The 27,046-nt window shown below is 42.4% G+C and overlaps 1 protein-coding gene across 13 annotated transcripts in view; it reads left to right on the forward strand.

The window, feature by feature from the left end:
* The window catches only part of LOC148026607 (uncharacterized), a 146,687-nt gene that overhangs the window by 40,069 nt on the left and 79,572 nt on the right, over positions 1 to 27,046 (forward strand). For 9 of the 13 annotated variants that reach the window (XM_087691052.1, XM_087691053.1, XM_087691056.1 and 6 more), the window contains 3 exons: positions 2,974 to 3,323; positions 3,553 to 3,815; positions 3,907 to 4,002. In XM_087691052.1, the coding sequence (XP_087547178.1) occupies positions 2,974 to 3,323; positions 3,553 to 3,815; positions 3,907 to 4,002 (709 nt within the window). Of the gene's footprint in view, positions 1 to 2,964; positions 3,324 to 3,552; positions 3,816 to 3,906; positions 4,003 to 27,046 lie in introns of all 13 variants that reach the window. The other 4 variants (XM_087691060.1, XM_087691062.1, XM_087691064.1 and 1 more) reach the window with 1 other exon arrangement.

The raw sequence follows: 27,046 nt of genomic DNA on the forward strand, positions 1-27,046 counted from the left end.
TGGGGTTAGAGTAAATTTACGAGCCCGGGACCTGAGGAAATCACGGGATGTCAAAGGCAAAAGTTGCTATAAGTTATCCCGCACAAGTATTTGGTGGTATCTGGTGCCAGTTGTTGGCCCAGGTCATTCATTTGGCCATAAGTGTCAGTTTTGGTGACACTAGAGAAGTGGCATTTAATGGTATCTAACGCCAATCTGATGGTCAAAGATGGTGCAGAGACACTCTGGAATGGAAGTTGCCTAGTCAATATAATTATTGGACAGTCATATTATTTTTCAGGGCACCGAAATAATTATTAGATGAATTTTCAGTATTTAAAGACTGAAAATTAATATTTAATTATGGATAATGCTGAAAAAACCATTTGGGAAGATTGCCACTTGTAAAAAATGCCCATGTAAGACTGAAAAATGTCTTTAGAGGCTGTATTCAGCATGTGTAACAGAGAGGGAGGAGATATTGCTGGTTTGATTTGCAGCCATTAGAGGACCTTTTGAGGTAGCTAGAGGCAGGAGAAGACCAATCAACAGCAGGTGATAGCATCTACAGGTTGTTGAGATAGGGCATCAACAGTAAATGACCGATTTTCTTCAGTTCTTTGCATTTACAAGCTGTTGAGACAGGGCAACAGCAAATGACAGATTTTTTTCAGTTCTTCGCGAAGAAAGTTTGAATTTTCTCTCTCCTCAGCATTCTCTCTCATCTCCCAACCTTTCTACAACCTTGCTCTAAAGATTGCAGCATTGTGATCACCAGAGGCTGAGAAATTTCCGATTTCTCTGCTGTAATTAGGGTTTAGTAGCAGCATTGGGAGGCGTGCCAGAAATTGGAAGCTCCAAGACTTGGATTCAATAGGGATGAAGCTGTTTTTAGCCTATTTAAGTGGAGGGACCAGCAAATAATTGAATTTGGGGCATTTTCCATCTCCATAAAAGTAGGTGAAGGCCAATTGATTGCCCGAATCAAGGGGTAAATCAGATTAAAGACTTGCTGGTCATTTTGAACAGCAAGGGGAGTTGGAATACCGAAAGGGATTGGGAGAATCCCATTGTACATCAAGTTCTTCTTTAATTAAGCTAAATAAATACCGGAAGGGGTGCCAATTTTGGGGCCAACAGGGTTTCCAATGTCCAAGATTATATGGTAGAGTGTACTTTTCAGTTTTGTGAATTTGTTAATTGCTGTAAATAGTGCTTAATCAGGTTATTTACCACCCTATCCGAGGAGGAAGGCTGGTTACGGTAGGTAAAGGGTCTAGAAAGAAGAGAAATCTAAATGTGAAGGTGAATGGGAAGCTCCAAACTCGTGCTCAAGTGAAACAAAGGATGAAGGATTACCTTGTGGAACATCTTTGAACATAGAGTTTTCTTCAAAACCTTACTGGTACCAATCTGGGTCTTGATGGTGACTTATAGTCAATTCTTGCATAATTGAAGAAGTAGTAAAGACAAAATTAGACTCTCACAGAAATGGATTGTATGAACTTGCCATTGGGCTTGATTGAAGAGTTTGAACTTTCAGCTATGTCCCAAGTGGATAGTCTTTCCTCAACTGGGAGGTGGTCAGTGTCATTAGTAGACTGCTCCAATTCAGATGCACCTTGTGAAGGAGTACATGATGAAGATGAGTTGGGTGGTCCACTTCTTTGTCTTCAATGTTCTACCTTTTGGGTTCGCTCATGATAATTGGGTATTGGACACCTTGTTGGCCAGTATTTGGACAGTCTGTCAGTTGGGTAAACAGGATTAGAGAGCTCTGGATTGCCTGTCAGGTTTCCGCATGTAGCATCCTATTAACTATTGTGAAATTAATTTGAAGCTCCTCCATGCTTACAGAAACCAATTCTGTATTAACATAAGCAAATTGGTTACTTTGCTGAAAGCAAGAAGGAAACTGAATATAGGGATGAATGCAGCTAAGTTACAGCAGATTACATTGAAATTAAATTATCTAGATCAGTTGCCATGAAGGAATTAATACATTTAAAGAGAATTGATGTTGAAGTGTCATGATTTGGTTTCAAGAATCCCATTCTTCTAGTTTGCATTCTACTAAATTGTATGCTATTGCATCCCGCACCTTGCTTGCTGCACATGCAAGTCAAGTCTGGAAGGTTACTAAAGATGAATGATGGTTGGATGAAAGTAAAGTGTATATATGTGTGTTTTTTTGTCCTCTCACCCCCACCATATTCAAAAGTATCCTGATCACCAAGGCTATGGTGCTGGTATTGAAATTGTGTGTTCCAGAGAGAAACCACAGTCAAGTTATCAAATTCCAATAGTGGGAACTGCTAAAAGGCCATACATTTTTTGTCCAGGTGATGTGTAGCTTTATTGATGATAGTGGCATTATGATGGCTTATCCATCATTTGAAACAATATGTACCCTATGATCAATTTCAAATTAGTGCCACTTGCCAAATCATACGACAGTCTTACAGCTCCCTCCATCAGATAAAGCTATAACTGCATGTTCATGGCCAAGAGCTCCAATTTCTTGGATATTCCCACTTCTATGGCTTAGATTTTAATAAATATAACATCTTTTTATTGCTGCCTTTTATGTGGTGTGATTGTACCCTTAATGTTTGCGTATTTTCAATCGTCTAAATTTGTATGTACCTGGACCTATGATGCTTCTTAAACTTGGTGATGCTGATGACTTCATTACCAGACATCCCGTGTTACCATCTTTTGTTCAGCACGTCTACAGATGACATACCCTGTATGAGCAGGATTGTTACAAAATGCTTCCCTGTTGCACAGTTTTCTCTTCAGTTCTTGTTTTTTATTAGAGCATTACCATCATTCATTCAGATCATACTACAAAATGTTTTTTAATCCATCTTGCTAGTCAAGAGGTGCACAGGTTTCTGATACTTTTGAAGTTATTGTCCTGAGATGCTGTCCTTGGATTTGTTAAGGTAATGGTTATCCAATTAATGCAAATTTTTGACATAGAAATTACAGGTGCACATGGTGAATTCAGCTGTCAGACTGAATGTGGAACTTACATTTCTTGTTCTTACTGCATTTACAACCCTTCTTATATCTCTGGCTGCTGCCTCGAATGAGCCACTGTCGTTAATTTCGATGGATGATGATGGAGCAGATGCTGTTAGTGTTGAAGACAGAAACAACAGATATCTTTTGCCCAACAGTTTACATTTGGGCATCAAAGTTTTGAATGAAGAACCTATGCAAATTCTGAGGCCTGGGAAGGGCCATGACCACTTAGAAATTAATGAGACAGTATTGGAAACTCTTGCCACTTTGGAAGAACCCATTGCTATTGTGGGGATTGTAGGTCCTTATCATGGGTAATGTCTCTTGTGTCTTGTAACAACAATTGTAAGATTTTGTTTATAAAATTTAAAGCTTTATCATTCATAAGGCAGCTTATTGATAGTCAATGTTTTTCCAACATTGTGAAGGCAATGCATCCCTTTTGAGACATTGGTTTTGACTTCACTTCCTAGAATGAGTGCATGTATGAACATGAAGACAGATTTTGTGTAAGACAGCTGAGTGAATTCTTTCTATGTGCAGTGGCAAATCATTTTTACTCAACGTGCTACTTAATTCTAGTCATGGCTTCCCTGTTGGGGTCAAGCCAGAGCCTGAAACAAGGGGAATGTGGATCCGCATGATTTCCAAACAGAAACTGCAGGGTATAGATGGTTCACATGTAGTTCTCTTAGATACAGAGGGCTTATATGGAGAACGAGCCACTCGTTTGTATGATGCTCGTATCTTTGCAGTTGCCACTCTGCTAAGTTCTCATCTTGTGTACAACACATTGCGTACACTTGGTAATGATATCTTTTCTGTCTGTTTATTGTTTAGATAGCTAGTAGTTCTTTCAATGGTTTGAACATAATGAGATTTTCACATCATGTGCAGGTGATACACAATCAGTAACTGCCCTTGCAGACCTTGCCAAACAAGCGCAGGTTTTCAACCTACAGAATTGGCTTCATACTGGTGATATGACATCAGGTGTGTTGTCCTGTGCAAAGCCCCGCTCCTGCACTATAACAGAATGGAAGAATGTGTGGTACAACCTTTCATCTTATGGTCTACAGTGCAGATACGCATGATCAATCTTGTGGTCATTATCACCGCACGTTCAAAATCAGTATGCATGTTCTGATGTGTGTTCCACTTGTCAGGCAATAATTGAAACTTTGCAATGCACAAGCCTAGGGCATTACATCCAAACATAATTTTCAAAATATTAATCTACCTTCTGTTTCAGGTAAAACCTTTAATGTCTTCAGTCACCAGCTTGACTTTAATTTCTGTTTTCCTTTCTAGGTTAACATTTTATGTGGTCTAACTGATTGCTTTAGGAAGACTTTAGTAGAAACTTTTTTTCCCTTACTCTCATGTTTCTATTGCATTTACAACCCTCCCCATAAGTCTCCAATCCTATGGGGGGGCTATCTAGAGAGGGTCCAGAAAAGGACTACTGATCATGCAAAGATGAGGGGAGTGTGCCTATAAGTCACAATATCCTTGAAAGATATGAAAAATCCAGTGAAGTGACAGGAAGGACATCGATACTCACCATGCCAGCAAAGTTGCATCAGCAATAGAAAGCAATCCAAGCTGTGCCATTCGATTAAACCTAGGTGTAGCTTCTTGTTTGCCTTCCCTTGAAACTATCTAAGAAACTGTGAGCAATTTTACCTGTGTAGAGGTGGCATGCAATCAATCCTTGCTTGGGCGCCAACCCGATTTCAAAAGCATGACTTTCCATGAATAGACCAAATGAGCTAACAAGGCGGACGATTGTATGCTGGAAGGACATCAATACACATAATGCTAGCAAAGTTGCATCATCAATAGAAAGTAATCCAAGCTATGCCATCCGATTAAACCTAGGTATCGCATCTTGTTTGCCTTCCCATGAAACTATCTTAGAAACCATGAGCAATTTGGGCTGCATAGAAGTGACATGCAATTGATCCTTGCTTGTGTGCCAACCAGATTTCTAAAGCATGACTTTTCATGAATAGACCAAAGGAGTCAACAATGTTAAAGATTATATTTTAATAGATTAATCAACATTGAGCACATGCCAGCAAGAATCTTGTATTTTGGTATTCCCATGATTATTTTCCTTGTCTTCTAGGGAAAAATGTACTATGGAGATCCAAGGTTGGTGATTGAAGCACATAGCATTGTTGGAGGGGTTTTAGTCGAAAGGTCGTATCCACAAGGGATCAAAGAGAGAAGGAAGTAGAGAATAGGAGTTAGAAGAGAAGAAAAAGAATAGACAAGAGGTACACAAGATAAAGACAAAGCTCAATGAATTAAGGAAGCAATCTCCAAGCATTAGATCTCTTGGAGCTTCATGGTAGACCAAAAACGTGCACCAAACATTAGCTTCTTCTCTGTTGCTCAGACCGCAAATCTGATGGTTCCGTTGACTCTGAACGAGGTATGTCGGAGGGATTTTAGTCGAATGGTCATAGCCATCGGGGATTAGAGAGAGAAGGAAGTAGAGAATAGGAGAGAGAGAAGAGAAGAAAAAGAATAGACAAGAGGTATACAAGATAAAGACAAAGCTCAATGAATCAAAGAACTATGTATTGATAGAACCTAAGAAGATAAACAAAATCCTTGTTTGGGACTACTCGGAAGCAATCTCCAAGCATTAGATCTCCTGGAGCTACCTGGTAGACTAAAAATGTGCACCAAACATTAACTTCCTCTCTACTACTTAGACTGCAAATTTGATGGTTCCGTTGGCTTTGAAAGGGGGGTAAAACTCCAGGACGCTGTTGGCTCCGAAAGGAGAGTAAAAATCTAGGACGCTTGGTCAAAATTCTCTCAGATCGCTATTTCTTTTTCTCCTAGTTCGGAGTGCTATTTGCTGTCTGTAAATTGCGATCGCGCACCGTGCGATTTTGGAAGCCATTTTTTTTGCATGAGATCTCCAAAACTAGTTGAAAAAGCAACTTGCTTTTTGCATGTCACCCTATTTTAGAAGTTTTTTACATAATTTTTAGATATTTACAAGAAATTATATCTAAAATATTAAAAATAGACTAAAATTTAAAAAAAATCTTGTATTTTTGGACTATCCATACTATGGACACCAACACTAATGACTAATATGGCATTGACTCTCTAGATTAATAAGAAAGTCGGATGACGACTCACTCTTGAGTTTTTCACACTGTGTCCACGTAGCGGCACGACCATTTAGATGGCCAGCAGTGGAAATTTCAGCATTTGAAAAGTTGAAGGAAAAGATGACCTCAGATCCTCTGCTTGTGTTGCCCGTTCTAAGGAAGTCATTCATAGTTCAATGTGATGCATGTGGTAACAACATTGGGGCTGTTCTTATGCAGGACAGTCGAGTTGTGGCTTATGAGAGCCGAATTTTCAACGGTGCAGAAAAGAATTTACAGATTGTATGTGCCAAAGTCCTAGTTGTCACCAGATTCTGAGTCCTTCTCATCCTCTGCCACCATATCCTTTGCTTCTTCATCTTCGATATCTTCTTGGCTAGTCCTTGTATCATGACCAATGTTTTCTTCTGATTCTGGTAACTCATAGGCAGTAGATTCCCGTCTCTTGAATAATTTGATTCTTTTCCCTGCTAAGAGAAGTTTTATGGCTGTTCCATCCAGCTCATTTAATGCATAAGTAGCATTATCAAACGCTTGTCTTACCACATAAGATTCGAACTATCTTTTGGAAACTTTACGCATGGCACTATGCTGGCTGTCTAAATTGCTATCATAAACCAATACCCAATCCCCATCTTGTATGGTTCTTGGCCTCAATCTATGTCTTTTGTCAAACCATTTTTGGTTCTGTATCCTTGCTGCCCTTAGCTTTGCAATTGCTGCCTCTATGTCTTCTGAGTTCTTTCCTACTGTCTAATACGCAAGGCCAACAACTCCTCTCTCGATTCAACTCCTCTTTTAAAGGTAGTAGACTCCATGTGACTGTCATCTCTTCTATCGGCATAATAGGTTTTTGACTATATATCAATTCAGCAGGCATATATCTTGTAACGGCACTATGAGTTGTTTTGTCAGCCCACAAAGCATAAGGGAGCAATCGTGGCCAATCTTTTACTTTCTCCCCACATGCTTTTGACAATGCCTTTACAATAGGTGGATGATCTCTTTCACTTTTGCCATTTCCTGTAGGGTTGTAAGCTGAAGTTAAAGCAAGCTTTATCCCCAGTCATGCAAAGAAATCATGGGCTTCATCTGCATCCAATTCACCCCTATCTGTTGTAACTTTTCCCACATAGCCATACCAACAAAGGATTTCTTCTAAGAGAAAAGTACACGCTGCATTTGTTGTCTTAGTACATAGAGCTCTTCCTTCCACTTGATTAGTCAAGTCTTCACGGGCAAGTATGAGATATCTCATTTGTCAAAGACTTGTAGGTATCGTGACTAAATCCACCACCCACTTAAAATGAAGAGACAAGGGATATGTGGGTTGCAATCCATTCCTATGTCTCACAGATGAATACATTTGATATGTCGTACATGTTTTTACAAAGTGAGGAACATCCTTATACATCCATGCCACCAATATCTTTCTTTGATCTTTGCAAAAGTATCCCAAACACCTCTATGGCCAGCCCATAAGCTTTCATGAAATTCTTGCATAACATTTACTTGTGAAGCTCTGTTACCCAAAACTCGCAATGGCATACCTTGTTTCTTCTTAGTATGTTTCCACAAGTATCCATCTTTTAAAAAAAACCCATAGGCTTTTCTTTTGATCTTCTTAAACTCTTTATCCGACCACTCGTCTCTCTTTGTTAATGTATTAAGGTATTGACCAATTCTCAGCCACTCTCCTGCATATTTGTCTTCTAGAAACACTTCTACACAAGATAAATAACATCGAAAGTGTCTTCTCTTTGCTGTCATCCAAGCTTCTGTTAGTGCTGTGTAGCAACTCCTTGCACTGCTAAATTCACTCTTACAGTACTTGGACTTGATAAATGCTGATGTATTTCTCTTGCATATTTGTCTTCTAGAAACACTTCTACACAAGATAAATAACATCGAAAGTGTCTTCTCTTTGCTGTCGTCCAAGCTTCTGTTAGTGCTGTGTAGCAACTCCTTGCACTGCTAAATTCACTCTTACAGTACTTGGACTTGATAAATGCTGATGTATTTACTGCATTTAATGTTGTCCTTGCATTCATGAGAGTTGTACTTATAGTTACAAGTATCAAGATTCAACAGTAATAATAATAGGCTTTCCATATGAATAATAAGCCTTTCTCAATGTAGGAGAAACCTTTGACCTTTCCTTAAGAGCTGATATAGAGCATCAACTACATGTGCAAAGTGAGGGATCCATATCAAATAGAACACACATGCACTCAAGAATCTACGCACCTCAGATACATTTGTGTATACATATTGCATTATATCAATCCCATCTATTTTTGTTGGTGATGGTCTTCGTCCATAGGGCCCATACATATGCCCAACAATCGAAATCTCTTCAACTCCAAAGACTGACTTTTGTCCAGAAAGAGTTAAATGCACCTCTTCTAGATGCGTCAAAATCCTTTCACAATCAACAATATGGTCTGCCATAAGTTGTTTGCGCCCATGAGCATCCATCTCTTTATTCTTTTCATCCACTGCATACCCTTTGATTGGAACATCATCCAAGAAGGGCATTGTTAATTGTGGTATAAAATCCATGAGTACCCTATTCATAGCATTTGTCTTGTGTGCCACTAAGTTTGTTGCACCGTGCAGGAGAGTATACATCTGTACTAACCCCAAGGGAGTCTTCATGGTTGTGATATCCTTGCTCTGAATTGCAAGCTGAAACTGATCATACCCCAAGTAAAGATCAGAATAGATCACTTTGCCTGCAAAAGTTTTTGCAAATTCATCAACCATAGAATCTACACCCACATTTCTTATGGTTACTTTATTAACCCGCTACATGTCTTAAATAAATCTCAAAGCTCCATTCTTTTTGGGCACAGTATACCAACGATTTGAGTACGGGGCTGAAGAGGGCTCCAAGATCTTCATGCGAATCTTTTCATTCAGTAAATCCATTAGCTTTGGCAAGTAAGCTTTGGGCACTGGAATAGGCCTCAAGTTCCATGGTACATGTGGCACAGTAAATATTATCATAGTAGAGACAACATTCGGATCCACACAACCTATTTTAGTTGGCTGAAATGTAAATGCTTTTCCATGCCTAGCCAACAGCTGCATAAAACAGTCTCTTTCAGTAGGCAAAAGAAACCCTTCTGCACCAACTTTAATTATTGTAATGTTTCAGCTGTAAACTGATGACCTATATCTTTAGGATTTTGTAAACTTGACTGCCTTGACACTTTCTCATACAGACTTTCACTATCTGGTGGATGCGGCAAAGCAACTGGTTTTACCTTTTTGTCAACCGTCTTATACTTTGTCTCCACAACTGCTTCAGCCCATTATAATCCTTCCTACTGAGCAAACAATGTTATAATATCATTGTAAAAATTACACGGCGCAACGAACAGAATCTGAGAAAGAGATAGAGAGTATACAATAGATAAGAGGAGAATAAAAAATTCTTTAGCTCCAAACAACTGATACAAAGATGGCTTTGTCCACTCGTGCGCTTTCACTGTGAAGCTTAGTTGGCGATCTAGACAGAAGATAGGGGAAGAGCTTAAGGTTAGCTGAAACAACTCTGACTAGGTGAAAGATGGATGATCGATTGTTGTGAAGGGGTTTAGCTTTTATAGCCTACGAAGGCGGGTAGGTCGGCTTGACCGACCTACCATATGAGTCTCCACTAGTCGGTAAGGGAATATTCCAGGGAACATTCTCTTTACCGTCGGGTTGGAGGCATTGCCCCTGGACCCCCACCAGGGGGGCTGCTAGCCCCCTAGCCCCCTTGGGACCCCCCAGCCAGGGGTCCCTTCCGCGGTCCCCGGACCCCAAAATAGGACCCCTTGATAACTCCCTTACTCGGCAACTAGATGCAATGTGCCTTGAGTTGCTACCGGCTTAACTACTCTGTCTAACCCAAAGATTAGACCCACAACGGTCACCTTTTTGCCATCAGATGACATAGACCTCATCTGACATACAAGTCAGGACTAAACCGATATTCGGGCTCACATATGGCTTCTTCTCATAATGGGGGCCTTACAACTTTGAGCACCATGGATCATTGGTGGTACCTTGTGAGGGTGGGGCATTGAGCATATCTAACATCCCCCCTCAATGTCCACTCGTAGGTGAACTATCTCCTCGGCCCAACCCCAAGTCTCTGAAGATGAACATGAAGCAGATCCTTCGTAAGTGCTTTGATGAAGATATCCGCTCCATTTTTCTCAGTTGGACAGTAGACCAATTTCACTATCCCATCCTCGATCAAATCACGCACGTAGTGATACTGGATCTCTATATGTTTGATGCGCACATGAAACACTGGATTTTTGGCAATGGCGATGCAACTCCGATTGTCACATCTCAGCATAGTTGGTTCTTTATCCTGTACTCCCATATGCCATAGGATCCTTCTCAACCATACTGCTTCACATGCAGCAAAACAAAGTTGCGTTGTACTCTGCTTCGGTAGAAGACAATGCCACTGTTGGCTGCTTCTTACTAATCCAAGAGAAAATTCATGAACCCAAAGAGAAATAATAATCAGAAATTGACTTCCTGGAGTCACTGTCTCCTACCCAATCTGAGTCACAGTTCCCCACAAGAGAAGTTCCGGAATTGTATGTGATACCATAGTCAAGAGTTTCCTTCAAGTATCTGAGCATTTCTCTTTCGGAACTGTATATGATACCATAGTCAAGATTTTCCTTCAAGTATCTGAGCACCCACATCCTAGCTTTTCAATGACTCTCATGAGGTTTGTTTGAGAACCTGCTCAAAACACCAACAACAAAACTGATATCTGGTCTAGTGTTACACAAGTAGATCAGACTGCCGACCAACCTCGTGTACCTCCCAATGTCTGCTAGTGCTGATGTATCCTCAACGGATAAATTTGCATTCACCTCCATAGGTGTAGCTATCTCCTTGCACTCGGTCATGTCAAATGTCTTCAAGATCTCCCATGCATACTTCTTTTGAGAGATGAAGATCTTTCCTGGCTCTTGCCAGACTTCAATCCCTAAACAATAGTGCAACAAGCCCAAGTCTGTCATTTCAAACTAAGAACTCAAAGCCTTTCGAGTTTGGTTGATCATATCTTCATAGTCACTTGTAATAAGAACGTCGTCCACATATAGAACAATCACTACAGACTTTTCACCATCCTCGTAAACATATAAGTTAGCCATCTGAGGCACATCTTTTGAAGTTTAAGCTTAAAAAGAACTTATCTATCCGTTGATACCATGCTTTGGGGGCTTGTTTCAGCCCATAGAATGCCTTTTTCAACTTACACACTTTGTTCTTAGAACGGGGGGCCTCAAACCTTGGTGGCTGAGCCACGTACACCTCCTCCTTGAGGTCACCATTTAAGAACGCTAACTTAACATCCATTTGGTAAACTGGCCACTGCTTGTGGGCGGCCACTACAAGTACTGTGCGGATAGTGGTCATTTTGGTAGTTGGGGCTAATGACTCTTGAAAATCAAACCCTTCAACTTGTGAAAATCCCTGTGCAACCAGTCTGGCTTTGTACTTTTCTAAGGTACCATCAGCCTTGTACTTTAGCTTCCAGATCCACTTGGTGCCAATAACCTTCCACTTTGCTGGGCGATCCACTAGCTCCTAAGTGTCATTCTTCATTATGCTATCATACTCGGCTTGTATAGCTGCCTTCCATGCTGGATCTGAAGTGCTTCTTCTAAGTCAGTTGGCTTCTTTACTTTTCTCATAATCTTAGCTATCAAGGTCATATTGACTATGTGAGCAAAAGCCCTCCTTTGCTCCTCTATTCTCTGAGACCTCATTGGTTCGCCATTTGCCTTTTCTTCAACAGATGTAGACATAGGATTGTTGTGGTTAGAGAGCTACTTCACCCAACGTAGCAATGGCTTTTCCGGTGGGGTGATGTCAGGTTGGTGAACTTTTTCCTTAGCATCTGAAGATGATGCTTCCTTCTCCTTAAGGATAGGGACAAATCTTGGGACAGGTTCATAGTGGACTACTTATTCGCTTGATGATAAAGTGGAAGAACTTGCCTTCTCCTTCTCCATTGTATGCGGCTGCTCCTTGAACACCACATCATGGCTTGCAATGATATTCTTTGCCTCTTGGTCATATAATTTGTAAGACTTTTGCTCATCACTATAACCCAAGAAGATACATTTTTTGCTTTTTGGTTTTAACTTGTTTCTCTTCTCATCCGGAACATGTGCATAACATTCACATTCAAAAATTTTGAAGTGTGAGACAGATGGTTTCTTACCAGTGTAAGCCTCATGAGGCGTTTTCCCCTTGAGAGCCTTTGCGTAGCTCCGATTTAGAATGTAGACTATTGCAGTATTAACTGTTTCAGCCGAAAAATGGTTAGGCAATCCATTGCCCTTTAGCACGCATCTTGCCATCTCCACAATGGTGCGATTCTTGTGTTCCACAACACTGTTCTGCTGAGGTGTGTGAGGCGTCGTCAATTGACGCTTGATCCCTTTGCTCTTGCAAAAGTCTTCAAATTCCTTTGAGTTGAACTCACCACCACTATCTGTTCTAAATTTCTTCACACTTTTCCCTGTTTCATTCTCAACAAGTTTTAGCCATTTTTTAAACTTCCCAAAAGCTTGAGCCTTATCACGAAGAAAGTACACCCACATCTTTCTATTGTAGTCATCAACAATCAACATAAAATAAGAAGATCCCTCCGAGGCCTGTGTCGGCATCTTACCGCACAAGTTAGCATGCACCAATTCTAGAGGAGTATCTCTATTCTTGCTTTCCTGTGGAAATGCCTTTCTCTGTTGCTTGCCCATCATACAAGCTTCACATGGTTTCTTCAATTCAGTCATTGAAGGTAGGCGAGCAACCATACCTTGCTTTTGCATCTCCTTCAACATTGCAAATCCGATGCGTCCAAACCTTTCATGCCAAAGCTTACTTGTGCCCACTCCAGCGGTGGCTATAAGAGCACTTAGCTCATACAGGTTGTTCCTTCTTTCTCCTTTGTCAACAACTTTGCCAGCACTGTCGAGAATTTCTGCACCTATTTTCTTGAACCTCACTTCATGACTAAGATCAGTTTTAGCAGCAACTGATAACAGATTTCTCCCGATTTCAAGAACACTCAATACATTTGAAAGCTTTTTGACTTTACCATTTGCAGCAACAAAAGAAATAGTACATGTGCTTGCAACAGGGCATTTTGCATTGTTTCCAACCGTCACAGTGATGGATTCTTGTAGAGGCTACATAGAACTATATAGACCTTTCTTGTTGGTCATGTGACGGGAGGCTCCACTATCCAACACCCATGAGTGAGTGGTAGATTCTTCTTGCGCTGAGGAGCACACTTTCTCAATGGTCGCCATGAATAACTCCAACTCTGCTTCAGGCGTATTGACTGTCTCTTTTGCTTTACTTTTAAGGGTACCATTCTTTTCATCTGCCTTCTTGACACGATAATCTGCGATTGCATGTGCTTTCTTCTTGCAGTAGAAGCACTCTCCTTCAAACTTCTTCTTACCGCTCTTCTTCTTTTTGTCACCATCATTTTTGGTGGAGGAACCACCTTTGCCTTTTGCATTGGCAGAGAATACAACATCTCCATTGTTGCTTCCTTCTCGGGCTTTCAACCTCAACTCCTCCTCCATCAATAATGACAAAACTCCTCAAAAGTCAAAGCTTGAGGTATTACCTGAGTATTAAGGGCGGTTACTAGTCCATCAAACTTTTGTGGACAAATCCGAAGACAACTCCGAGCTAGCTCTTCGCTAGTCTTTTGTATCCTAGTTCCAGCCATTTGGTCATGCAGATTCTTAATCCAAGTGATGAATGCTTCAACCGTCTCTCCTTCAATAAACTTCTCCGCTGCTAGTTGATTCTCCAAGTTTTGAATCATTGTTTGGTTTCGTGTTTCATACTGACTCCTCAGTACATTCCAAGCCTCTGATGCTTTGGTTGTATGCTGAATGAAAGATAGAACACTGTCAGAACAGCTTGTAACTAAGGCATACAATGCATCTGCATTCCTTCATTTCCAAGCTCATAGAAGATCTGCATTTGAAGGAATCATCACACTAGAATTTGATGGGTTAGGGGTAGGCTGTGGTTTTGCGTTAGTCCCCAGCACAGTCTCCAAAAGCTCATTAGAATCAAGGATAGTTGTAATTTTGAACTTTCACAAGGTGTAGTTTGTACCATCTAACTTGCCTTCACTATAGGTTGGTGGACGAATCCTTAGTGTTTGAATAGCCGGTACAGCAGCACCACCTCCTGCACTGCTTCCGGATGTGCCAGAACCGCTTTTGGAAGACGACATCGTTCCTCTTTGCTGTTGAAGCCTTTGCCTCTTGCACACTTTTCGATCCCTAGAGTCCCCCGGGGCTTTGATACCATGTAAAAATTACACGGTACAATGAACAGAATCTAAGAAAGAGATAGAGAGTACACAATAGATAAGAGGAGAATAAAAAATTCTTTAGCTCCAAACAACTGATACAAAGAAGATGGCTCTGTCCACCCATACTCTTCCACTGTGAAGCTTAGATGGCGATCTAGATAGAAGATAGGTGAAGAGCTTAAGGCTAGCTGGAACAACTCTTGACTGGGTGAAAGATGGATGATCGATGGTTGTGAAGGGGTTTAGCTTTTATAGCCTGCGAAGGAGGTTAGGTCGGCCTGACCGCGACCTACCATATGAGCTTCCACTAGTCGGCTAGGGAATATTCCAAGGAATATTCCCTGGCCCCTTGATAACTCCCTTACCCCATAACTCTATACAATGTGCCTCGAGTTGCTACCAACTTAACTACTGTGTCTAACCCAAAGATTAGACCCACAATGGTCACCTTTTTGCCATTTGGTCACATAGACCTCATCTGATATACAAGTCAGGACTCAACCAATATCCGGGCTCACATATGGCTTCTTCTCATAATGGAGGCCTTACAACTTTGAGCACCATCGATCATTGGTGGCACCTTGTGAGGGTGGGGTATTGAGCATATCTAACAATCATACATGTCCAAAGAACTTACTGACAACACTCTAGTTTCAGCCTCATTTTTTGTATGTATGGTTGCTGAAATTTCAGCTATAGTGTCAATAATATTCAACCCATAAAAGAGGCCTGAAATGCCTTCATTTTCAGCTAACCACCCCAATGCTCTTAGTTCCTTAGTAGCTTGTTTCATAGATATGCATTCAACCTTGCACATAGGTTCCATAGGCTTAAACCAACATGAACTGTTTGCTGTAAATTGAGAATAACCAGCAGTAAATACATGCTTCATTCCATCAAGAGGCGAGTACATCCCTTGAATATCACTACTGTAGCCCCGGATTACAGCAGTGCTTAATGAAAATCAGGGTCTTTGAATTCCCTTGAATTTGGAGGCAAAGGAGACTCTCGAAGCACATCCCAATTCTTAGGATGATTAACACAAATGGTAAGAAATTGGACCGCTTTCCTCCTATCCTTGCTTCTGACTCTTGCATAAGCAGAACCATCATCGAACACCTTTGTTTCCATACGTACTCCTGTAATATAGGGCTGCCCTAAAATCACTGCATATGAGAAATTATCTCGCACAAAGAAGTGTTGCTCTTCTTGTACATCACTAATCGTCACTTTTACATTAGAACATGTAGCATAGAGCTCCCCTGAAGAATTATTTACAGCCCTCATACGCTAACTATGATGAGTGTCAAAGGCCATGTACCATTCTCATACAATCCACGCTCAATGACATTAATCTCGGACCCATGGTCAATCCTTCCTTTCATACTGCAAACTATCACACCACATATATCTTTTCCCTGGTTTAGGGGTTGTTGCCGTCCCCTTTCCTCTTGTCCTTTCTCATCTAATCTTGCTACCTTCAACTGAAGATTCCACATGCCTTTGACCGATTCATCTAATACATCTTTTCTAACAGTGGGAACAACAGGTGCAACGATAGGGTTAGCCATAGAAGAGGGTGGCTTACTAGATATATCAACTTTTTTGCTCGTAATAGTGGGCAAGCTAGATACATGCAATCTTTCTCTTTTTCTATGCTTTTTCATTAGTGTAGTAACAGCCTCCTTAACATACCTCTACTTTATTTTAAGCCGTGTCTCTGTAGTCTAATCCTCTAATAAATCATCAAGCTTTTCTTGAAGGTCAGGATCTGTCGCTTGTAGAAACAATTTAATTTTCTGACTTGCAAGAGCTTGGTGTTCTACAAGATCTAACTGCTCAAACGGACTTTCAAATTCTCTTAATAACTCTATAGCCATAAGACCCTTATTGGGTTGTAGAACCCATGTTGTGCTAAGAAATGCACTTAGCCACTTAAACATTCCCAAAACATGCTTATTTTAGGCTTATTTTAGCCAAAACTCTAAACCGAGAAGCGGATCGAGAAAGTTAAGTGGGAGAGAATCTAGAACCCTAATTTTCTATAAATTGACAGCTAGCCCTCCACTCTTTTACAATCTCGTTTTTGCAGGTTTCAGGTGTTACTAGCTTGCTGCCCACACTCCGGTCACGGAGGACATCTCAGCCCTTGCTGTCCATCACTGTTCCCTATAGTCTGGCGCCTGTTTCCAGTCCTCCAGATGCTGATTGCTGCCGTTTCTGCCTGGTGACTGACTGCTGTTCATCTGCACTGCTGTCATACAGCCTGCCACACCAGCAAACTGCTGCGTTTGTAGGCTCCAGCTGCTGCCCTGACAGTTTTCACTCTCCTATCTGTAGTTGGTGCAGTCTTTCTCTCTCTTGCAGGTTGTCCTACCTGCGTTTTCAGTCTTTCTCTCTCCTGCAGGCTCCGTTTTTAGTCTTTCTCTCTCATGCAGGCAGTCCTGAGTGCGTTTTTAGTCTTTTTCTCCTGCAGGCTCCATTTTTTGTCTTTTTCTCTCCTCACTGCTGTCTGTATCAGATCCAGCTTCTCACTGCTGCGTTTGCTGGTGTTCGACATCCGGAGGTTGCCTTGCTGCGATTCGGGATCCGTTCGGAGTACGACACACTCTCTGGCTCATTACCCTTGCCCTGATTCTAGAGATACAAGAGTTCGAGGTTCAGTATTCATTCATTGCATAGTGTGTTTGCTGAATGAGCATCGTATTATTAGTAGTCATGTCATTTCACTTATTCACTGTGTTCATTGTCTCTGAGTTACTCTAACCCTAACCCTAACCCTAACCATGTTCTTTTTTTCAGTCTGTGCTTTGTCGTACGGTTTCTGCTTATGTTTCTGTGTTAGGGTATTTTTCTTTATAACCCACTCTTGGAAAGTCTTGCGGATAATCAAACTGGTGTCTTCAATGTAAAATTCTTCCTTGAGTATCTTCTTGAAAGCTACACAGTTAGCATCCTACATGTATAATTCAGTAACTTGCGCCTTTAATTCATGTACAATGACTCGTATAAAATACTCACTCCATGCAAGTTAACCACCCAAAGAACTTCATCTTTTGAGCATAGATATGCAAATATGCAAATACATTCCTACCATTAAACAACTTTATCTTATGCTCTACTGCTTGCAAAGCATTCACCACAATAATTTCTGTTTGAGCAGAATTCTGCATCACCTATTGTTGTTGTTGTGCGTGCATAAGCATGTTCATATTCTGCATTTAGTACTGAAAAACATCACTAGAAATTGTGCTTAAAGGTTCTTCCATCCTGTCTTTCCTTTCGACGACCTTTCACGTTGGGTTCACCAATGTCGGAGGGGTTTTAGTCAAAAGGTCATATCCACCAGGAATCAGAGAGAGAAGGAAATAGAGAATAGGAGATAGAAGAGAAGAAAAAGAATAGACAAGAGGTATACAAGATAAAGACAAAGCTCAATGAATCAAAGCACTATGTATTGATAGAATCTGAGAAGATGAACAAAATCCTTGTCTGGGACTACTCGAAAGCAATCTCTAAGTATTAGATCTCTTGGAGCTCCCTAGTAAACAAAAAACGCGCACCAAACATTAACTTTCTCTCTGTTGCTCCGATCGCAAATCTGATGGTTCTGTTGGCTTCGAAAGGGGGATAAAACCTCAAGACATTTGATCAGAATTCTCCTAGATCGCTCCTTCTTCTTCTCCCAGTTTGGAGTGCTGTTTGCTATCTTTAAACTGCGATTGTGCGCGCGTGATTTTGGAAGTGTTTATTTTTGCATGAGATCTCCAAAACTGATTGAAAAAGCAACTTGCTTTTTGCATGTCACCCTGTTCTAGAAGTTTTCTACACCTTTTTTGGATATTTATAAAAAATAATATCCAAAATATCAAAAATAGGCTAAAATTGTCAGATGGGAGAGGATCGAGGTGCAGCTGAAGTGCAGTAGACAGTGTGAGAGTGAGAGACAGAGTTGAGCACGATACCCAATGCAATAGTACTGAATAGAGTGTTAGCTGAAAGTACAAACGATAACCCTTATACCTTAGGGTTATAAGGGGCTGTTCACACCCGAACACAGTAAGTGCCCGTAAGTGTGCACCACAAGCACATACAAAATAGTACACATAATCTGGGGGAAAAAACCTCTCCTACCGAGAGTAAAAAGTGCCCCAGTGTCCTAGTGATCACCCGCACACTCCCATATGAGCGTAGGCGTAAGTAAGGCGTGTGAGATACCCAACAAACCCCCCTGGAGTGAAGAGTGATCAAGTGTACAAGGATCATCCGCCACCAAAGGGCGTCAAATTCAAAGCATCGCGAAATGCTTCAAATTTGTCTCGTGGAAGAGCTTTGGTGAAGATGTCTGCCACATTGCTGGTGGTAGGACAGTAGACAAGGCTGATATCACCTGCATGTAGCCTCTCTCTGACAAAGTGGTAGTGAATCTCTATGTGTTTCGTGCGAGCATGAAACACAGGGTTCCGTGCCACTGCAATGGCACTCTGACTGTCAGTATATAAAGGAGTAGGCTCCGTAACAGATACATCCAAATCAGCAAGTAAGCGTCTAAGCCATATGCACTCAACTGCAGTAGTGAAGGCTGCCTTGTACTCAGCTTCACATGACGACGTGGCAACAGTGGATTGTTTCTTGCTAAGCCAAGAAATGCATGACGAGCCAAGAAAGAAACAATTGCCACTAGTGGAGTGACGAGTATCAAAATCACCAGCCCAATCAGAGTCACTGTAAGCATGTAACTGCAGTGGTCCCCCCTTGGCATAAAGCAATCCAAGAGCTCTAGTACCCTGCAAGTAACGAAACACACGCTTCACAGCTTGCCAATGCGACATACGAGGCTGATGCATGTACCTGCTCAAAACTGAAACGGCAAACTGTATGTCTGGCCGAGTGTGGCATAGATAGATGAGACATCCCACTGCTGGAGCATAAGTATGGATATCAAACAAATCACTGTCATCATGTAATGACAGTTTGAGCCCAGGTTCCATGGGTGTACAAACTGGCTTGCAATCCTGTAAGCCAAACTTCTCAAGAAGTTGCCCAATGTACCTTGACTGACATAATCCAATGCCTCTAGCATCATGTACAAACTGGATGCCCAAGTAATAGTGCAAAATACCGAAGTCAGACGTGTGAAAAGTTTGCTGTAAATTATTTTTGAATGCTGAAATCTGATCAGCATGTGTTCCAGTGAGCAAAAGGTCATCTACATATAGACACAAAATCAGCATGGATCCCCCCTCTTTATGTACATAAAGGGTAGACTCAGATGGGCTGTTTACAAACCCCTGACTAAGCAAGAAAGCATCTATCTTTGCGTACCAAGCTCGTGGAGCTTGTTTCAAACCATATAGAGCTTTTTTCAGCTTGCATACTAAATTTTCTGAGCCTTCAACTGCAAAACCAATGGGCTGCTGTACATACACTTCTTCCTGAAGTTCCCCATGTAAGAATGCAGTCTTTATATCCAGCTGATGCACTTTCCAACCAAAATGTGCAGCCAAGGCAATCATAGACCGAATGGTCGTCATACGGGAGGTAGGAGCAAAGGTCTCCTCATAGTCAATGCCCTTTTTCTGTGCGTAGCCTTTAGCTACCAGCCGTGCCTTGTACTTATCTATGGATCCATCTGCATTCCTTTTCAATTTGTAGACCCATTTCGTACCAATGGCACGCTTGCCAACTGGCAAAGACACCAAATCCCAAGTATGATTCTTATGAATAGAATCCAATTCAGCTTGCATGGCTGCCATCCAATGCACACTATGTCGTGCATCTTCAAAACATTCAGGCTCCTCATTATCATGAGTACATGCTGCCATAACAAACTCCATGGAATGTGCTGAATCATGCAGTCGAGTTTGCCTTCGAGTACGACCAGCCAAGGGTGTTTCCAAATGACTATCTCTCATAGTCTGCGTGTACCATCTAGGCACCTGTCTTGCTTCCTGACTGTGTACAAGTTCCTGCTGAATTTCAGTTTCAGCAATGTGCTGATTTACTGCATGTTCCATAGGAGCAGCTGGCTGAACATTAGGTTCATTTGTTGAAGTACCAGCTGAATCACCAAATGTGATGAGCAGCAGCCCTTCAAAGACATCACGGGCAGCCTGATATGTATCAAAACCAGCCAAGGATAATTCTGATTTTTCATCAAATACAACATCCCTGCTGACAAAAACCTTCTTGGTCACGGGATCATAGAGTCTGTAGCCTTTGCTTTCGCTGCTATATCCCATAAAGATGCATTTTACAGCCTTGTTGTCCAACTTCTTTCGAAGTACCTGTGGAATATGGGCATATGCAAGACACCCAAAAGTACGGAAGTGGCCAACAGAAGGTTTGCGGCTGTGCCAAGCCTCAAAAGGTGTGACGGTTTTCAAGGCCTTGGTAGGGCATCTGTTCAAAATGTGGCAAGCGCACATGACGGCTTCCATCCAAAAACTATGAGGCAAACTCTTTGCCTTCAGCATACATCTGGCCATCTCCATGAGTGACCGATTTTTCCTCTCTGCTACCCCATTCTGCTGTGGAGTATATGCAGTAGTGTACTGATGGATAATGCCCTTCTGCTGCAAATAAGAATTCAGCATAGAGGACATGTATTCCCCCCCTCGGTCCGAACGGAGAGTCTTAATCTTGCAACCAGACTGAGTTTCCACAAGTGCACTGAAAGCCAAAAATGCATCATACACTGCTGACTTCTTTTTCAAGCAGTAGACCCAGCAAAAACGTGTAAAGTCATCAATAAATGTTACAAAATAGTAACAACCACCCAATGACTGTGTCTGCATGGGCCCACAAACATCCGAATGCACAAGCTGCAATCTGGCTGTTGCTCTAAAAGCAACATCACGGGGAAAAGAGAAACGATGCATTTTCCCCAAAATGCAACCCTCGCATAAATGCTCAGGAGGTCTCTCCAAGAGAGGTAATCCATCCAACATCTGAGTACGCTGTAATAGCATCAAGCTGCCATAGTTTACATGCCCCAAACGAGCATGCCATAACTCTGCCTCTAACATAGCAGGAGTAAGAGTGGATGTCAAATATGCAGATTGATCTACCGAAAGAGCATCCAACTCATATAACCCATGACACAGAGAACCTGTCAAGACCAATGTCATGTGTTCCTTGTCACGGACCATGCAACGGTCATCATCAAAGGTGACCTGCAAACCACAACGTGCCATAGAAGAAATGGAAAGCAGATTCTTCTTAATGCCAGGCACATACAAAGCATCCTGTAGGCGGAGAATAGAGCCATCAATGGCTGTAAGCTGAATCTCCCCAATACCACGAACAGGGTATGATGCATTATTAGCACACTGAACAGACTTCCCAACGGGAGGTGCACCAAGAGAAGCAAACAAATCTCTACGAGATGTGATATGCCGTGAAGCACCACTGTCAAAGAACCAAGTGTCAGCATCCTCTGTAGAGCTAAATGCTCTATCAGCCCAAGAGACATCATAACTGCAAGTGTAAAAACAATAGTCCCTGGCTGCAACAAAGGACGCGGACTCGCTAGCAGTGGAAGGAGCTGCAGAAACAGACATCCCTGACTCCTTCTTCTTCTCTTTGGCGATGCGCTTCCTGCACTCAGTGATATAGTGGCCAGGCTTCTTGCAGTAATGGCATTTTCCTTTCTTGGCTTGCGTGCCCCCCTGTTTCTGACTTGTCTGTGAAGTGCTACTACTACCAGAACTCTGCGAAGCATTTTTTCCTTGGCTGTTTTTACCCTTCTGCCTTGACATAAAAGCCTGCTCAGAGGCTATACCATCCACACCACTGTTCCGTCTAGTTTGCTCCTCCTCTAGAAGCAAACTGACAAGCTGAATGAAAGTGATGGGCTCTTTCGAAATCCTCATAGTGAGGTTCAAGGCAGTATGAAAAGCCAAGTAAGAGGGAGGCAGTGAATTCAATGTCGTAGAAAGCAGCTGCGCATCTGAGTAGTACTCATCCACATTCATGAGTTGCTCCCGCAAGTCCTGAATTTTGTTGAGATGATCCTGCATAGAATCACCCTCATTCATCTTTAGAGTCTCTAGCTCTTTCTTCAAGAAAGAGATGCGAGTCTCATTCTTTCCTGCAAACATCTGCTCCAATGTCAACCAAGCTTCTTGTGAAGAAGCTGCTGAACGAATATGAGGAATGATAGAACGCTGAACTGCCAATGCAATCAGCGACATAGCCTGTGCATCCCGTGTATCCCAAGCTTTCTGAGCTGCAGTTCTTGGGGGAAGTGGCTGAGCGGGCTGAGGTGGAGGGAGCTGAGGTTGCCCTCTTGCACGTCCTCCTGGAGGAGGAGTAGCGGGAGCCACAACTCCCGGTCGTGCTTCCTCTCCACTGACATAATCCCACAAATTTTTGGCCACTAATACATTCTTCATCATGAAAGACCAAAGGGAATAATTGTTCCCATCCAATCGGTCTTCCTTGGACACATAGGTGAATACATCTCCTCCCTGATTTGCCATTATTTCCCAAAAGGCAATAGAGCAATGTCAATGCAATACGGGCTGGAAATCTGCAAATTTCCAGAAATTGCAGCAAACACAAGTCTGCAATTAATGTGCAAAGGGTACTCTTTCAAAAAAACTGTCACTGATGCACGCTTCCCAAGGTGCAATTAGTGCTCAGCAGCACTAAAACATCAAAAGCCCCAAAATTTTCTGCCCAAAATTTCTGTCACAAATGTCTGTTACAAAAGCCCCAAAATGTGCATTCAATGTGTCACAGACTGACACAGCACGTTTCCCAATGCTGAAAACTGAACCTGCTGTTCAGCACGTTTCCCAATGCTGAACCTGAACCTGTTGCACGAACTCCTGTGTAAAAGAAAAGTGCAGAATGTTACCTCTGCGTGTTGACGACGGGCACGATTCCCGAGGTAATGACTGCTGGGTACAGTCGGACTGACGCACAGGTACAGGGTACAGGATGGCGCGTCAGGACACAGGCGGCACGTCAGGGCACTGGTGGCGTGTCAGGAGACAGGTGGCGGGACAGGGTACCAGTGGCGGGACAGGGCGTCAGGTGGCGCGTTAGGTGGCGACGGCGTCTGCACAGGTGGCGTGTAGGTACAGGCGTGCAGGTCCAGGGGCGCAGCAGGCGACAGAGGCGGCGTCAGGCGGAGCAGGTGGCGGGCGCTCAGACGGAGCTGCGCACAGGTGGCAGCGACCTCTGTAGGTGGCGCGCAGCTGGCGGAGTTGGCGGGGCTGCAGGCGACACACAGGAGGTGACGGGGTCACAGGCGGCAGAGGCGGGAGCTCTGATAGACAGGTGGCGGGTGGCCTTTAGCAGTGACGTGGCGCTGAGTGACTGATGACCTGATGACGGGCAGGACTGAGTTGCAAGTGACGTGGCTGCTGACGAAGGTACAGGCTGCACGTGTTGTACCAGACAGGTACTGACGAGCTGTCAGTGCTGACGCAAGTCCTCGGGAACCGAACAGAGCTGCTGACCAGCTCTGATACCAAATGTCAGATGGGAGAGGATCGAGGTGCAGCTGAAGTGCAGTAGACAGTGTGAGAGTGAGAGACAGAGTTGAGCACGATACCCAATGCAATAGTACTGAATAGAGTGTTAGCTGAAAGTACAAACGATAACCCTTATACCTTAGGGTTATAAGGGGCTGTTCACACCCGAACACAGTAAGTGCCCGTAAGTGTGCACCACAAGCACATACAAAATAGTACACATAATCTGGGGGAAAAAACCTCTCCTACCGAGAGTAAAAAGTGCCCCAGTGTCCTAGTGATCACCCGCACACTCCCATATGAGCGTAGGCGTAAGTAAGGCGTGTGAGATACCCAACAAAAATTGTCCAAAAATTTCATATTTTTGAACCATCTATACTATGGACACTGACACTAATGACTAATATGGCATTGACTCTAGTCTTTTTTTTAACAGAGGATAAAGCAAACGCCTCGAGTAGTATTCCTCAAGCTAGTCCTAGACCAAGGTATTAGCCGCAATTAGTAGGAAAGCATAGGTACCATAATTGTTTTTGCCACTTTAAATATATCTCCAATTGACATTTGTTGATGAACATAATGATAATGAAGTTCGATATGCATTGTATATGTATGGAACACTCGGTTCCATGCAATGGCCAAAGCACTTTGATTGTTTGTGTAGATAAGTGTTGGAGTCGTCTAGTGCACATGAAGATCTGAAGTAATTGGCAAAGCCAAGGACACTCCATTGTTGAACCAAGAAACGAGAGATGTATCCAAGAAGAAACAGTTGGAGCCAAACACACTTCACTGTGGCTATGAACGTTGCTCTGTACTCAACCTCATAACTGGAAGTAGCTGCTTCCTGTATCACAGGTTGGGAAATGGAATTCATATGGGATAAAAATCAGTGTTCAGTTAATATGATCAGTCAAGACATATAAATAAAAAAATATTGCATTTTTATGAACAAATAAATGTAAAAAAATAGGGAAAATAAGGGAAAATTTAGCTTTTGCGCCTAACAAATTAGGGAAAAATACATTTTATGTTCGTGAACATATAACGAGGCTGGAGCATGAGGATCAAGCCTCAGTCTAGCCTTGTTTCTATGTTAGAGTATATTTTTATCGATTTATATATGAAAAAACAGCATTGAGCATAACATGGTATCAAACCTACACGCATTGCAATTGTTTTCCAAACATTGACCTATGTGGAGTGTGTAAGGAAACTCGAGCTGTAGGGTAGATGAACGGTTTTTGGGGCAAGCTTGGTAAGGAAATATCAAATCTCCTGGATCGTTCAAAATATATAAGAGTAAAGATTGTTCATATGTGCTTTATGTTAGAGCAACTTATTGAGGGGCTAATCCTTCCGGTGTAGGAGAGTTGCAGTGGGGCCACGGCATTTAGCTGGAGCGGTTGCCTCCTATGTTTGTGTTACGTTGATATATTATACGAGGATGTATAGGATCTCCCTTTGAGGAGTAAGGAAGGGCAATCGTTGGACTATGTTTTACTACAAATGCAATATCTATAGTAGCGATTAAGCCAGTGTGTCCCTTAGATGATCCTTGCCATGAGGCCGTGTGGGGTTGTCTTCTGAGTGTTATAGAGGCCCGCAGCTAGTGCCTATAGCCAATGTCGGGCCCGTTTTAGTTTCCGACACACTATTTTGGTTTTGTATATCACCTTAGCTTCTTTTCGCAGCATATCATTGACCATCTTTTAGCACGTCACACTTAGACATCCAGTGATGACCAACATTGTACTTGTTTTTGATTGATAGACTGATTTCAGCCTCAACAGATATTAATATATCTTTCTTTCTCTCTCTTACGATTGTGTGCGAGCTTTGCATCCAATCCAACAAAAAATAAATAGATGTGAAACTGTAGGAACTATCATGTTTTCCAAGTAGAGTAAAGAATACATTATTGAAAAGAAAGCTTTGGCTAGGAAGCTAGGGAGATGAAAGCTAGGAATTTGATAATGTTGGGAATAAAGGCCTCGTGCCTTTTAAATGTACTCGGGTGTGAACACACCCTTAGCACTTGTACTTACACATATATATCTATCTAAAAACCTAAAGGTACACACTCATCATTGTACCTAAAAACGTGCTCACTCTCTACTCTGCTCTCTCGCACTCTCTCTCTATCTCTCACTACGCGTAACAATTGTCTGCCTCGATCTCTGTGCCTAACCAGTCCCTAGAAATTGGTATCAGAGCGTAAGGTGCTGCAGACGATCGTCAGGCTGAGGCAAAAGACCAGCGTGGTGACGAGACAGCTCAAAGGCGAGCTCTCGGTGGGCAGCAGACTGACTGTTGACGGATGGGTTGACTGTTAGATGTAGGACCAGGTGGCGTGCAACAGGATACACTTCCTGTAGGCGACGATTGTTGGTGCTCGACGGACGGGACCTGCTGGACATGCCAAGGATAGGACGGGGCAACCACTGTGTAGATGCGACCTGAACGCGATGGGGCTGCAGCTGGTCGGGGGTCCAGCTTGGACCATGGCGACAGCAGGCATAACGCGATGGGGTTGCAGCTGGTCAGCGGTACAGTGTGGACCACAGCGACAACAGGCATAACACGACTTCTGCTGATGGCGACTACAACGACTGACGACTATAGCGGGCCGTCAGTCACACGACGCCTAGTGGGTCAATGAACTCGTCAGAATTTTCTGAAAAATTCAATCTTTTTTTGAAATTTCTTTTACCCACTAATGGGGTTTCGCACACGTAAGCAAAAAATCTCAGATCTGTGCAAAATTGGCCCAAAAATTTGGGGCTTTTTCTGAATTTGGGGATCTCAACACAAAATTGGACAATTTGACTCAAAAATTGCAAAGCCGGTGCACATTTGCCTGGTTATTTTGGGGCTTTTTACATTTTAGTGAAATTCTTTCAATTTCACTGAAATTAGTGCACGTAGGACTTGGAAAATTTGGGGGTTTGTCCAGATTTGGTGCAAGCAAGATGCAACAATGATATCTGTCTCAGAATTTGCAGGAATTTGTGACATTTTGTCACCGACATTTGGGGCTT

The sequence above is a fragment of the Lygodium microphyllum genome, chromosome 13 (genome assembly GCF_053477565.2).
Source record: "Lygodium microphyllum isolate KBCC chromosome 13, Lygodium_microphyllum_v1.1.10, whole genome shotgun sequence".
Taxonomy (NCBI): Eukaryota; Viridiplantae; Streptophyta; class Polypodiopsida; order Schizaeales; family Lygodiaceae; genus Lygodium; species Lygodium microphyllum.